Genomic DNA, 15,033 nt, shown 5'->3' with positions numbered 1-15,033 from the left:
GAGCAGGGGCCAGAGTGAGTCTCAGTGCCCTTGTTGGATAAGACCTCCTGCTGAGAACCCTTCTCCTCCTCCTTCTGTGAGCAACTTTCCCTCTTTGTTGATTCTGCTCCATCTCCCTCTCAACGGTGAATGATCTACCAGGGGTAAGCCACGGTGAATGGATCTCCAGCACTGAGTCTGTACCTGTTGCTCAGAAGGGAAGGAGGGAGAGCAGGAGAGCAATAGCTATTGGGGACTCAATAGTTAGAGGGACAGATAGATGGTTCTGTGGCAATGAAAGAGACATACGGATGGTATGTTGTCTCCCGGGTGCCAGGATCCGTGACGTCTCGGACCGTGTTTTCAGAATCCTTAAGGGGGAGGGGGAACAGTCACAAGTCATGGTACACATCGGTACCAACGACATAGGTAAGGGAAGGGACAGGGATTTAAAACAGGAATTTAGGGAGCTATGGTGGAAGCTCAGAACCAGGACAAATCATGTTGTCATCTCTGGTTTATTGCTGGTGCCACGTGCTAGCGAGGTGAGGAACAGGGAGAGAGTGCAGATAAACACGTGGCTGCAGAGATGGTATAAGAGGGAGGATTTCAGTTACGTGGATAATTGGAGCACATTCTGGGGAAGGTGGAACCTGTACAGACAGGACGGTTTGCACCTGAACCAGAGGGGCACCAATATGCTAGGAGAGAAATTTGCTACAGCTCTTCGGGGGGGGTTAAACTAATTTGTCAGGGGGATGGGAAAACGAGCTGTAGTCCAGAAGCCAGTGTTGAGAGTAGTGAGGTACTGAGGAGGGTATCAAGGTCGCAGGAATGTACCGGCAGACAGAAAGGTGGGTTGAAGTATGTCTACTTCAATGCAAGGAGCATCCGGAATAAGGTAGGTGAAATTGGAGCGTGGGTTGGTACTTGGGACTACGATGTTGTGGCAATTACAGAGACATGGTTAGAGCAGGGACAGGAATGGTTGTTGGAAGTTACGGGGTATAGATGTTTCAGTAAGAGTAGGGAAGGTGGTAAAAGAGGTGGAGGAGTAGCATTGTTAATCAAGGATTGTTTAACGGCTGCAGAAAGGCAGTTTGAACGAGATCTGCCGACTGAGGTAATATGGACCGAAGTTAGAAATAGGAAAGGAGCGGTCACGTTGTTAGGAGTTTTCTATCGACCCCCAAATAGTAATAGAGATGTGGAGGAAGAAATTGCAAAACAGATTATGGCTAGGTGTGGAGGTCTCAGGATAGTTGGCATGGGTGACTTTAACTTTCCAAATATTGATTGAAACCTCTATAGGTCGAACAGTTCGGATGGGGCAGTTTTTGTACAGTGTGTGCAGGAGGGTTACCTGACACAATATGTGGATAGACCGACAAGAGGGGGGGCCACATTGGACTTGATACTGGGTAATGAACCAGGCCAAGTGTTAGATTTGTTTGTGGGAGAGCACTTTGGAGATAGTGACCACAATTCGGTGTCTTTCACTATTGCATTGGAGAGGGATAGGGCCATACGGCAGGGCAAGGTTTATAATTGGGGGAGGGGTAATTATGATGCGATTAGGCAAGAATTAGGGAGCATAAGATGGGAACAGAAACTGTCAGGGAAAGGCACAAATGAAAAGTGGAGCTTGTTCAAGGAAGAAGTTCAAGTGGAGCATGTCCTTGATAGGTATGTCCCTGTCAGGCAGGGAAGAAATGGCCATGTGAGGGAACCATGGTTCACAAAAGAGGTTGAATGTCTTGTCAAGCGGAAAAAGAAGCGGATGTAAGGATGAGAAAACGAGGTTCAGTTCGGTCGCTTGAGGGTTACAAGGTAGCAAGGAATGAGCTTAAAAAAGTGCTTAGGAGAGCTAGGAGCATGAGAAGTCCTTGGCGGGTCGGATCAAGGAAAACCCCAAGGCTTTTACTCTTATGTGAGAAATAAAAGAATGACCAGGGTGAGGTTAGGGCCGGTCAAGGATAGTAGTGGGAACTTATGCATGGAGTCAGAAGAAATAGGAGAGGCGTTGAATGAATACTTTTCTTCAGTGTTCACCAAGGAGAGGGGCCATGTTTTTGAGGATGGGAGTGTGATACAGGCGGGTAGGATGGAGGAGGTAGATGTTCTGAGGAAGGATGTATTAGGAATTTTGAAAAACCTTAGGGTCGACAAGTCCCCTGGGCCAGATGGGCTATATCCAAGGATTCTTTAGGAGGCAAGGGATGAGATTGCAGAGCCTTTGGCTTTGATCTTTTGGTCCTCATTGTCCACAGGGATAGTGCCAGAGGACTGGAGAGTGGTGAATGTTATTCCTCTGTTCAAGAAAGGGAATAGGAATGACCCTGGGAATTATAGGCCGGTTAGTCTTACTTTGGTGGTCGGTAAGTTCATGGAAAAGGTCCTGAAGGATAGGATTCATGACCATTTGGAAAGATGCAGCTTAATCCGGGACAGTCCACACAGATTCGTGAAGGGTAGGTCTTGCCTCACAAATTTGATTGAATTCTTTGAGGAGGTAACTAAGGGCGACATTCTCCGCAAATGCGGAGAGTCGTAAAGGCTGCCGTGAAACTGGCCGTGTTTCACGGCAGCCTTCACGCCCATTCCCGGGACCCGATTCTCCCCCCCCCCCTCCATCAGGGCTAGGAGCGGGACCCCGGGAATCACGGCATCGCGGCCTTAATGATCGCGGGCCTGTCCCCTCCCGAGCACAACGGTGGTGCTCCAGCCCCAAACGGGCCTCTGGATGCCCCAAACGGGCATCCAGCGCCCGTTGTTATGACGGCAGCGAGCAGGTGTTTGCTGCCATGAAAAAACGGGCGTAAAGGCCCGGCCGCTCGGCCCATCGGCCGCGGAGAATCGCCGCTCGTCGTAAAAAAACGGCGAGCGGTGATTCATGACGTGGGTCAGGCGTGGGGGTGGGAGAATAGTGGGAGGGCACACAAAATGTCGGGAGGCCCTCCCGCTATTCTCCTAACCAGCGTGGGCAGCGGAGAATCGCGCCCTAAGTGTGCATATGAAGGTAGAGCAGTTGATGTCGCATACGTGGATTTTAGTAAGGCGTTTGATAAGGTTCCCCATGGTCGGCTTATGAAGACAGTAAGGAGGTGTGGGATAGAGGGAAATTTGGCCAATTGAATAAGTAACTGGCTATCACATAGAAGAAAGAGGGTTGTTGTGGATGGAAAATTTTCAGACTGGAGACCAGTTACCAGCGGTGTACGACAGGGATCAATGCTGGGTCCTCTTCTATTTGTGATTTTTATCAATGACTTCGAGGAGGGGACTGAAGAATGGGTCAGTAAATTTGCTGATGATACCAAGATTGGTGGAGTAGTGGATGAGGTGGAGGGCTGTTGTAGGCTGCAAAGAGACATTGATATGATGCAGAGCTGGGCCGAAGAATGGCAGATGGAGTTTAACCCTGATAAGTGCGAGGTGATTCATTTTGGTACAAAAAATTTGAATTCGGATTACAGGGTCAACGACAGGGTTCTGAGGAATGTGGAGGAACAGAGAGATCTTGAGGTTGATGTCCACAGATCTCTGAAAGTGCCACTCAAGGGGATAGAGCCGTGAAGAAGGCCTATAGTGTGTTAGCGTTTATTAACAAGGGGCTTGAGTTTAAGAGCCATGGGGTTATGCTGCAACTGTACATGATCCTGGTGAGACCACATTTGAAATATTGTGTGCAGTTCTGGTCACCTCACTATAGGAAGGATGTGGAAGCATTGGAAAGTGTGCAAAGGAGACTTACCAGGATGCGGCCTGGTTTGCAGGATAGGTCTTATGAGGAAAGGTTGAGGGAGCTAGGGTTTTTCTCTTTGGAGCAGAGGAGGATGAGAGGCAACTTAATAAAGGTTTATAAGATGATGAGGGGGATAGATAGAGTGGACGTTCAGAGACTATTTCCTCGGGTGGATGTAGCTGTTACAAGGGGGCATAACTATAAGGTTCAGGGTGGGAGATATAGGAGGGATGTCCGAGGTAGGATCTTTACTCAGAGAGTGGTTAGGGTGTGGATGCTGTGATAGTGGAGTCGGACACTTTAGGAACTTTCAAGCGGTTATTGGATAGGCACATGGAGCACACCAGAATGACAGGGAGTGGGATAGCTTGATGTTGGTTTCAGACAATTCTAGGCACAACATCGAGGGCAAAAGGGCCTGTTCTGTGCTGTACTGTTCTATGTTCTATGTTCAACCTGCAGCCAAAGGATTGGTAACTATACACCAATGAGAGCAAACAGGCTGGCCAAAATCCGTGAGGTACATTTTGGTCCAAAAAATTTGAATGCGGATTACAGGGTCAACGACAGGGTTCTGAGGAATGTGGAGGAACAGAGAGATCTTGAGGTTCATGTCCACAGATCTCTGAAGGTGCCACTCAAGTGGATTGAGCTGTGAAGAAGGCCTGTAGTGTGTTAGCGTTTATTAGTATTTTGTGAAAGAACAAATGACAGATGGGCTTTTTGGGCAGTGGGTGGGGAGAGGGGCGGGGGCAGAGGTGGTTGTTGGAACAAAAAACCTAGCCCTTCTACCAGCTCAAACTGAGCTAGTAAAAATCAATCATCAGCTCACTGAACAGTTTTCGGGGAGGCCTTTAAATCATGTTTGTTGGGGTTCCTTTTCGCTGCTGAATGTATGTATAAGAGAGGGTGTTACCTGGACCAGGAAGATAGAAAATGGCAGCAGAACAGAATAATTAATTGACAAATACAACAGCTCATATGCCACCAATTATTCCTTTGTTCCTGAGAAAGAACTGCACGCCTGTGGTTTACGTGGACTCTGTAATTACAGAAGTACAGTAGCAATAGCTTGATCATTGAATGTTTCTGAAAAAGGCACTGAGTCATTCCCTAACCAACAGAACAATAATAATAATAATCTTTATAGGACAGCACGGTGGTGCAGTGGTTAGCACTGCTGCCTCATGGGGCCGAGGTCCCAGGTTCGATCCCGGCTCTGGGTCACTGTCTGTGTGGAGTTTGCACATTCTCCCAGTGTTTGTGTGGGTTTCAGCCCCACAACCCCAAAGATGTGCAGGTTAGGTGGATTGAACACGCTAAATTGCTCCTTAATTGGAAAAAATTAATTGGGTACTCTAAATTTATTTTTTAAAATAATAATCTTTATTCTTGCCACAAGTAGGCTTACATTAACACTGCAATTAAGTTACTGTGAAAATCCCGTAGTCACCACATTCCGGTGCCTGTTCGGGTACACTGAGGGAGAATTCAGAATGTCCAAATTACCTAACAGCGCCTCTTTCGCGTCTTGTGGGAGGAAACCAGAGCACCGGAGGAAACCCACGCAGACACGGGGAGAATGTGCAGACTCCGCACAGACAGTGACCCAAGTGGGAATCGAACTTGGGACCCTGGCGCCGTGAAGCAACAGTGCTAACCACTGTGCTACCGTGCTGCCCAATGAGCCTCTCACAGGCAGTGAAATAATATCCACTAAATGGTTTTGCAAATACAATCCCATAACTCAATAAAGCATGTCTTAAATGTAAAAAAAAGTCGAAAATAGTATTAAACTGTGATCAAAGCATCATACTTTTCCAAGCCAGTTAAGGGACCATCATATTCCAGAGAAGTTTTATAAACCACTTCCTGGTCCTGCTCCATAATTCCTACTATCCGATCGAACCTCACGCAGAGAAATGGCTTGCAGATGCTCCTGTAAAACAAACGGAGAGCAACAAGTAATTGCCAGGTTTAGTTTTCTTGAAACAAACTAAATAAGACAATTAACTGCAATGCACACATGAATGTTATTTTATAGAGGATTCAACTCCATCATCTTTAAGAGCCCTTGATTCCAATTATTTATATGTTTAAAGTCAACTATATAATTAAGGACTCAAAAAACAAAACAATTAAAAAAATTGATGAAATGGTAAAGTAATTGAAATAATTACTTATAAAATTTCCAGTGGCCTCTACACTAATATTACCACAGGACTCAGCCCGAGGTTTTTTTGGTCGCTGTCTGTCTCTTCCTTGACTACTTTACACTCCTTACATCATAATTGTACTGCATATAATATAGTTGTCATGGGTAGCTAATTGGAATAAAAATATATACATAATTCCAAAAAATGAACTATTCAAGCTTTCAAATTAATGCATGATCTAATTTGCAAAATTAGACATTATGCCATGCTTTTTATGACAAATTAATGTTGATTACAGCTCCATTCCTTCATTGGAAGTGTACACATTGTACAAAAATAATACTACATACATTTTTTAAAAAAGTTTTAACCCTTCAGGTGTCGCAGATTTCTGTCACACACAAAAAAACAATTAGTGTCTAGTTGATTTTAGCATATGCCGAACAGCAATTAGCCTCTCTGAGTGACCTTGAGAGGTATCTATTCACACTATTTAGTTCTTGTGCCCTTAAAGGGACAGGGCGATTAAAAATCCGATCAACCTTAGCAGCAGAATAATACATTGTGTGTCATATGCAATAATGGTGTCAACTTTATAAAACAGCAAATATTCCAACTTCCAACGTGTAGATCTGCTCCTGCATCTGTATTTTTTTAGGATAAGAAAGAAATTCTCAGTTTGCACTCATTCAGTATTGATAATAACTTTCCTGGCTGAAAATCCAAAATATAGAGCAGAGTACTTTCTAAGTAGTGAAAAGTTAGATGCAGTGTAGGTCCAAAGACTCGGTAGAGCTCCAGAAAAATAGATGATTAAAATGTCACGGACAGGTAAAAAAAAGCAAAACATTTAAAAGAAGGCTGGCTTCTACATCTAGAAAACTGGAGTACGAAGGTTCAGAAGCTATGCTGCAGCTGTACAATGCCCTGTTTATGCCGCACCTAGGAGTATTGTTCAGGTCTGTGCATGACACCTCAGGAAGGAGGTATTAGCCTTGGAAGACTAGAATGCTACCTGGACTCCAAGGGTTAAATTACAGAAGAGAGATAAACTAGGATTGTAATCCCTAGAATGTCGACAGTTGTAGTGGTTTGATCAAAGTTTTCATGATATTAAGGTGATATTTTTTCTCTTATTTACCCAATTTTCACTGGTTGGGGAATCTAGTTACTAGGAAACATAGGGTGGAATTTTAGCGGCCCCACCCACCAGCGGGATTTTCCGGACCCGCCAAAGTCAATGGCTCGCTCCATTTTCCGGTCTCGCCCCCACCGTGGCAGAACCGTGAAATTCCACCATAGCCTAAAAATGAGGGCCAGGCCTTTTGGGAGTGAAGCTCAAAAGCACTCCAACATACAAAGGTGCTTGGCACTCTTCTGCAAATGAAAGTTGATGCTGGATTGTAGATAATCTTAAAACTGAGGTAGATCGTTTTTGTTAACCTAAGGTATTAAGGAATATGGGGCAAAGGCAGGTATGTGGAGTTAGGTCACGGATCAGCCATGATCTCACTGAATGGCAGTACAGGCTGAAAGTGAGAAATGCTAAATATATCCTGCTTCCAGTGTATTTAATTCTAGAAGTAAAGATTGACAAATACCATTAATGTATCATATAAATATAATGGTGATATTTTCTGGCTGTTCTCACCTGTGGGATCTTCCATCCCACCAATGGCAACCACCTGCTGCGGGTCCCCTGGCAGTGGAGGGTGCAAACAACTGGAAACTCCATTGATAGCGGTAGGACTGAACAATCCTGCCACGGGCTAATGGTGGATTGCTTCCGCCACAACAAAACACGTTGTTGTGGGGGGAGGGGGGTGTTGCTACGGTAGGAAAATCCTGCTCAGTATGTATATTAAGTTTGTTTCATTAATAAAACCTCAGGGCAAATTCATGTGCAGTGGCACAACAGCATTATTCTTTAAAACAACTGGCAGAAGGAAGTTCGATTTTGAGACATTGACCACATCCCATGCTTTGCTTCTAGTGGTACAGGTTTTTCACAACGCAGCTCTAAAACATCACACTGGCAGCTTGCATTGACTGTCGGGCTCATGGCCTTTCATGAAAAAGCAATCAGGCAATTTCCCCCCCCCCTTGTTTACAATAATATGATAGATCACGATCAATTAACAGATCACTTCTGTGCCACGGCAGCATGTCAACAATAACTTTTTTTAAATCTGTGTAAATAATCAAAGATTTTACAAATGCTTTTCACAGAAACCAGTGTTTAGTTGTAACATATTCCCTTGAGTTCATGAGCCCCATCAGTTTCAATCACTTTTTTTAGGGGCAATTCAGAAACAGAATAATTTACTGACACAATGATCAAAGAGGCCATTTTTAAGATGGTACACCTGTAGGGCATACTGTCTGCCCATTGCAGAACCCACCCAATTTTCGATCTGCTCCTCTGGTTTGCCACCCATGTGATGAAGGGGAAAATTGCTCACTTAGTCCACTTCATCCCCTCACTTCCTGCTGAAAATGGAAATGAACTGCACTGGCTGCTTTCCTTAAATCTGCGATAACAGATTGAATTATTCATTCTTTGCGGTTAAAATTACTTCCTGAATATAGAATTTCTGAATAAAGGAGTGGAGTCTTGCATTTTTAGCAGAATGTTCAATACAAATCAGAGGAATCAAAGCCATTTTTTAAAAAATACAAAAACTATAAATGAAGAAACTCCTGCTTGTTTTATTTTTGTTCAAGCATCTCTCTGGTTTGGGCTTGCCAAGTCACTCGGTTTCGACTTGTATTTTGGTAGCTTATTGAAAGACTCATGCAACACACTGTCAAACTTCTTCCCCTCTCTTACAATAGATTGCATTGCTTCATAAAGCAACCACATACAGAATACGAGCCTTATCTATTTGTCATTTGATTTATTGTCACCGGTGCATAAAAGGTTAAGACGTAATGGGGAGCGACACAAACAACAAGGACTGCGTTGTCAGAGGGTTTGATAAAATTCACTTAAGATACTTTTCAATTACTGTCCATTTCGGCTTAAAAGTGGACAAAACACAAATACTGGGGAACAGGTCAGAGCAGCCCACGACAACGACAAGATGATGGGCTGTGCCCCCTGGAGTGTTTCCATCTGCCATCATTAAGGTAACTATTCAAACATGAAAAATTCCTTCTCGCACTGCTGACAGGCAGACATCAGGAACTATGACAGAGCTCTATAGATGAAGCGAGACAGACAGAGATGTCATACCTCCCCAGTATGTCTAGAGACACAACCTCAGAAAAGAAAAATCCCAGGGATGCAGTAAAACAGTTATTACCTGGGGTGGTTGCATTCCCCCTTCCAGGAAGCTAACCAAGAAAGGTCAGCCTGAGATCACAGAGATAAAAGGGCATTTTCATTGTACCTGTAGTCTTCGCCGTATGACACCCAAACCTTCTGATCGTTTTCAAGAAAAAGGGGATTTTTTATTTCTTGTCCATTTTCATCAAACAGCCGAGTCGGACTAAGGTTGAGACCTGAAGCATGATATCCCGACGAGCACTGGAGCCGTTGGCAAATCATCTGAAGCAACTAGGATAGGATAGTATAAAAGAAAGAATGATTTGAAAATTTGTGTCAGATCTTGTGCAATTGGAATCCTAACACATATTAATTAAGTTCAAAAGAGTGCACGGGGAGTGTGAGATGATTGAATTGTTTATCTTGTCGTAAGGAACCAAAAGAGAACACAGGCTTTTTACCAGCAGGTGGTGCAACAGTATTACCATTGGCTCTGACCCCTGCTCCTGTGCTTGGTTACAGGCAGGAGATTGTTCAATGTAATCATCAGTTGCCTGCTCTTCACTTTACTCATCCAGTGCGGCCTATGTATTATTTTTCCTTCAAAATCAGAAAAAGGATGTTGAGATTGGGGGCGACTGTCAACCGCCAGTCGCCAGTTTACAGCTTGAATAATGGGTGGCCAGTAATTGACAAGCACCATAAACACCCAAAGCAATAATGAGGCAGCTCGACAAATGGGCGAGCAGTGACTTGAATATGCAAATTGGGTTCCTCCACAGTTGATAAAAACCCGATTGCAATCGTCAGCGACAAATATAAATGGCCGTTTCTAAAGGAGATTCAGGAGCAGCGAGACTTGAAGCTGTATGTACACAAATCGTTGAAGTTGGATGGATCAATTAATAAGGCATTCAGATTCCTGGGCTTTATAAAGAGGGGAGTACAAAAGCAAGGATATTATGGTGGATCATTAGAAAACACTAGTTCAGCCTCAATTGGAGTACACATCGGAAACGAAGTGAAGGCCTTGCATAGGGTAATGAAAATATTCATGAGAATGGTTTTTGGGATGAGGGACTTCAGTTATGTGGATAGGTACGGAAGCTGGGGTGCTGTTCTTGGAGAAGAGAGGGATGAATGGAGATGTGATAAAGTGTTCAGAATCATGAGCGACAGGATAGATAGGGAGAATCTGCTCCCATTGGCGAGAACCAGACGACACCAATTTAAGGTGATTGGCAAAAGAACTAAACGTGGCATGAGGAAAAATTGTCTTACTCAGATTAGGATCTGGAATGTATTGCCTGAGAGTGCGCTGGAGGCAAATTCAATAATGGCTTTCAAAAGAGATTTGGGTAATTACCTAAACAAAAACAAAATCCTGGGCTAGTTGGGATGGTGAGGGAATGGAACAAACTGAATTTTTCTTGCAGCTAGCAAGGACATGATTGGTCGAATGATTTCCTTGTTGTAACTGGTCTATGATTCTACAACCTAATGACCCAGGTAATAATTTTTGGTGGATGTTGTGCCAAGAGAGTTCATGCGCTGGTTTAGCACAGTAGGGCTGGTTTAGCACAGTGGGCTGAACATCTGGCTTGTAATGCAGAGCAAGGCCAGCAGCGCGAGTTCAATTGAAATGAAAATGAAAATCGCTTATTGTCACGAGTAGGTTTCAATGAAGTTACTGTGAAAAGCCCCTAGTCGCCACATTCCCATACCGACCTCACCGAACAGGTGCTGGAATGAGGCGACTAGGGGCTTTTCACAGTAACTTTATCAAAGCCTACTTGTGACAATAAGTGATTAGTATTATAGCTCCCCTTAAAATAAATTCAACCCATTGCCACCTTGAGGATATTCCCCTATTCATCTTCTTGCATCTGACCTGTCCTTTCGATCAGTGTAGGTGCTGGTGCATACCCTGCCCTCCCACAACAGTTGAGCTGCATTCGAGATGACTGCTGGGTTCCCGCAATGTACCAGTGGCCTGTGAATGAGGCCAGGACCACACACTGACACCAACAAGTGGGCCACATCCTCACTCTGTCAACTTCACACTAATTTCGTGCAGAAATTGAATATTAAACCCTGCCATGTTTAATAAAGCAACATTTAATTAGGGACATAATGGAAAATTAATTAATTGCTGTGTGATTCCTTCTCTGTGCTTATCTGGCGATATAATTTCAGAACTGAGTACTTTCCATTTTGATGTAAGATACAGTTGAGTGAAGTTCCCTGAATCATGCCATAACAATATGCATTGGTCCCTACTTTAGAATCATATGACAACAGTGTGAAATGTTCTTTTTCCTGCATTGACGTCCCCCTAAGCTAGGAAAATTCAGTGTCCAGGTGAATCATTTAGTACTGCGGCGCACGCTTCAAAGGAATTGGGTTGAGGGTTGACAAAACTCCTCAGGGTTCTTACATCCATCAGGCATAAGAGGCCTCCAATCCTTTAGTCTGGGCAAGACTGAAATCCATGTCCAATATTAAAAAGTTAACAATGTTTAACCTACTGTAGCAGTGAGATTGAACAGCTTTGGTTCAAGTATGAAAAGCATAATTCAATTTCAGTAGCGATGCAAATTCATTGTCCGATATACACCCTATCTGGTTTCAGTTTCTTTGATGTGTATTGGACGGCCAAGCTGCTACTGCACATTTTGCAGTCCTGCAAAAACTGAAATTTACCCACAAAATCCAGAACACAACCAATGGAGGCAGTGAATAGGATTTCACCTTCCCTCCTTTGCAGAGATGAAGAGGAAAATAAAACTGAGAAATTCTGGATTGCTCTTGGGTGCCTCCCAGTGGGCAGCTTTATAGCACAATTAACAAAAGCAGCAGCAGGTCACCTTTTGGTTGTTTCATTAAATGAAAAGCGTGCATTGTGAGCTTTTAAGGAGGGAAGAGTCTGGGACATAGTGTAAATTTACATGCACAGGCAACTGAGCAGCTCAGGTGTAGAATCACCCAGGAAACTTGCCTTCTCATAAAGACACCGATACAAAGTGGATATAGGAAGCACAGTGGAGTGGTTGCATGGAACACAGCTGAATAATTTAGATCTTAAAACTGCTATCTTATTTTCCCATTGTTCAATAAATGAAAGCTTTAAATGTTTGAATTGCATCTCAAGAGGACAACAACAGTAAGTGAATGCTGTGGAATTATTTATCAAGGCAGCTTTTCAAGTAGATGTCACAGGACAGTAACCTAAATATAGAGAGGTTACAAAGACAGCTAAAGTACATTCCCTTTTATACTGTGAGCAAGTTTGAGTTCCCATCTTCTCTTGTTGATTCTTACATAGAGCATACAGTGCAGAAGGAGGCTATTCGGCCCATCAAGTCTGCACCAACCCATTTACAACCCATTCTATCCCCATAACCCAATAACCCCTTCTAACCATTTTTGGTCACTAAGGGCAATTTATCATGGCCAATCCACCTAAACTGCACGTCTTTGGACTGTGGGAGGAAACCGGAGCACCCTGAGGAAACCCACGCAGACACGGGGAGAACATGCAAACTCCGCACAGACAGTGGCCTAGCGGGGAATCGAACCTGGGACCCCGGCGCTGTGAAGCCACAGTGCTATCCACTTGTACTACCATGCTGCCCGATGCAGATGTATGCAACTATTAACCAAGACTAGGACTAAACAGAAACTTTGTAAAGGGGATAAGTGTTGGGTTTAAACCAATAGGATATGGTGGAACTAAAAGTTAATTACAGCGGGTGCTGGAATCTAAAACAAAAGCAGAAAATATTGCACAATCTCAGCAGGACTGACAACATATGTGGAAAGAAAAGGGAGCTAATGTTTCGAGTCTGGGTGATGTAATCCAGACTCGAAATGTTAGCTTCCTTTTCTCTCCACAGACGCTGTCAGACCTGCCAAGGATATGGTGATACTTGGTTTTACACCCAGCTGAATGTCACTCTCTGTTGACTTCAATGGTGGGTAAAATCAGCTGGAGTGTGAACCAGCACTGTGCCTAACCCCAGGTGGCAGATTGGGTTAAAGTAGCACTAAATTTGTTTTTTTGACCAACATTGTCATTATTATTATAACTAGATTTTTTTCCTCTTCTATTCCATTTCCAGCAATTAAAGACCTTACTCTTTCCATCATGAATTTATCACTGCTACATTCTTTCTCGATGACCTTCATGTTAACATAGATGAGAACTTCGCCAGTGCTTTGACCATTCCGATACACCTAATGAATGAACCAAACAAAATGGGTTATTGCCTGCAGGGATGTTAATATTCAGCTACAGTGTGGCATTTTCTCAAATGCTTTACGGTATTTTGAAATAAACACATTATATCACTTGCCATTATTTATTCCAGCACATGTATTGCTCTGTCCAACAGAGCTTTGTTTCAAATGTTGCCATCTGCCAGTGATACTCAACAAGTTAGATAAAACTTGCATTTTCAGAACAATTTTTAGAATCCCTGGACATCCCATAACACATTCTCGTCAGTGTAGTCACTATTGCCATGGAGAGGACCGCAGCCTTCAGTTTGCACATCCAAGTTCCCAGAAACATCACTGAGAAAATCACCAGATAATCTGTTTATCGGTGAGGACTAAAAATTGGACACCGGGGACAACTTTCCAAGTCTTCTTCAAAATAGTGCCTTGAAATCTTTCATGTCTGCCTGAGAGAGCAGATGAAGCCCAGGTTTAGTGCAATGATCTAATGCAATGGCAGATCATGTGCAGAGGGCTGAATGGCCTACAGCTGTTCCTATGTAAACCATTGATTATTGTCATTTATTCTCCACTAATAGGTCTCCAAAGCCATTGCTCATGATATGTCAGGCTATGTATTGTTTTATTTTTAGGTCTGGATTATTGTAATACACATTTTTATGACAAAGATAGAATTGTGTTTCAATTGCTCATTCCATTTAAGGCAGTGAGTGTTATAATCCGCACGAGACCTACAGGGTTGGAGCAATCAATCAACCCCCTTGAGTCTCGCCAAATACAAGCTCCCCCACTAAAGTTGGGGAGGGGGCCAGGAGCATAAAGTTATTTTTAAAGTCGGCCAGGTATGGTACCAACAGTTCAGATCCGGTTGGGGTCTGGCTTATTTGGCAAATGCTACTGTGTGTTAATGAACTAAGTTTCTTAAATCTACTCGGTCCAGACTCATTTGTGGTCTACAAAACTGGTGATGAGGGTACAACTGGATTACTGTCAATGCTGCGATGCTGTCAGGTGAACCAGCTCTCTTATTCTGCTACACCCAGTTTGGACTTTTTAAAAAATGCCTCTGTTTGGAAGATTAGATGTGTTCGACACAAGTTCAGAGGATTGGACACAGGAGGCAGGATGCATGTATTATGGTGGCACGATGGTGCAGTGGTTAGCATTGCTGCCTCACGGCGCCGAGGACCTGGGTTCGATCCCGGCCCCAGGTCACTGTTCAAGGAGAGTTTGCACATTCTGCCCGTGTCTGTGTGGGTCCCACCTTCACAACCCAAAGATGTGCAGGGTAGGTGGATTGGCTGCACTAAATTCCCCCATAATTGGGGAAAAAAAGGATGCATGCAGCTCCAGACACAAAGGGCGAGATTCTCCGACCCTGCACCGGCTCGCTGATTCTCCGGCGTCGATTTTCGGGCACCCGCGGGATCGCCGCCGTGCCGGTCAGGGGCTGTTGAAAGCGGACGCCTGGTGATTCTCCGGGCCTTCACGGGCCGAGCACCTGCCAATTCGGTCGAGATAAACCTGCCTGGGTTACGTATAGTCCCACACTGTGGGACCTTGGAGCTCTGTCTGCAGGGCCGTCCTGGTGGGGGGGGGGGGGGGGGGGGGGCGGTGGCATCCAACCCTGTGGGATGGGGGGCCTC

General features: G+C 44.2%; 1 protein-coding gene across 1 annotated transcript in view; it reads right to left on the bottom strand.

Moving 5' to 3' along the window:
* LOC119971775 (doublecortin domain-containing protein 1-like) overlaps positions 1-15,033 on the bottom strand; it is a 695,221-nt gene that overhangs the window by 355,648 nt on the left and 324,540 nt on the right. The window contains exons 11-13 of the mRNA XM_038807879.1: positions 13,286-13,384; positions 9,273-9,439; positions 5,541-5,663 (exon numbers count right to left, since the gene is read on the bottom strand). Of these exons, the coding sequence (XP_038663807.1) occupies positions 5,541-5,663; positions 9,273-9,439; positions 13,286-13,384 (389 nt within the window). The remainder of the gene's footprint in view (positions 1-5,540; positions 5,664-9,272; positions 9,440-13,285; positions 13,385-15,033) is intronic.

Source organism: Scyliorhinus canicula, chromosome 9, assembly GCF_902713615.1.
Source record: "Scyliorhinus canicula chromosome 9, sScyCan1.1, whole genome shotgun sequence".
NCBI lineage: Eukaryota > Metazoa > Chordata > Chondrichthyes > Carcharhiniformes > Scyliorhinidae > Scyliorhinus > Scyliorhinus canicula.
This window is presented reverse-complemented; position numbering and strand designations above follow the sequence as displayed.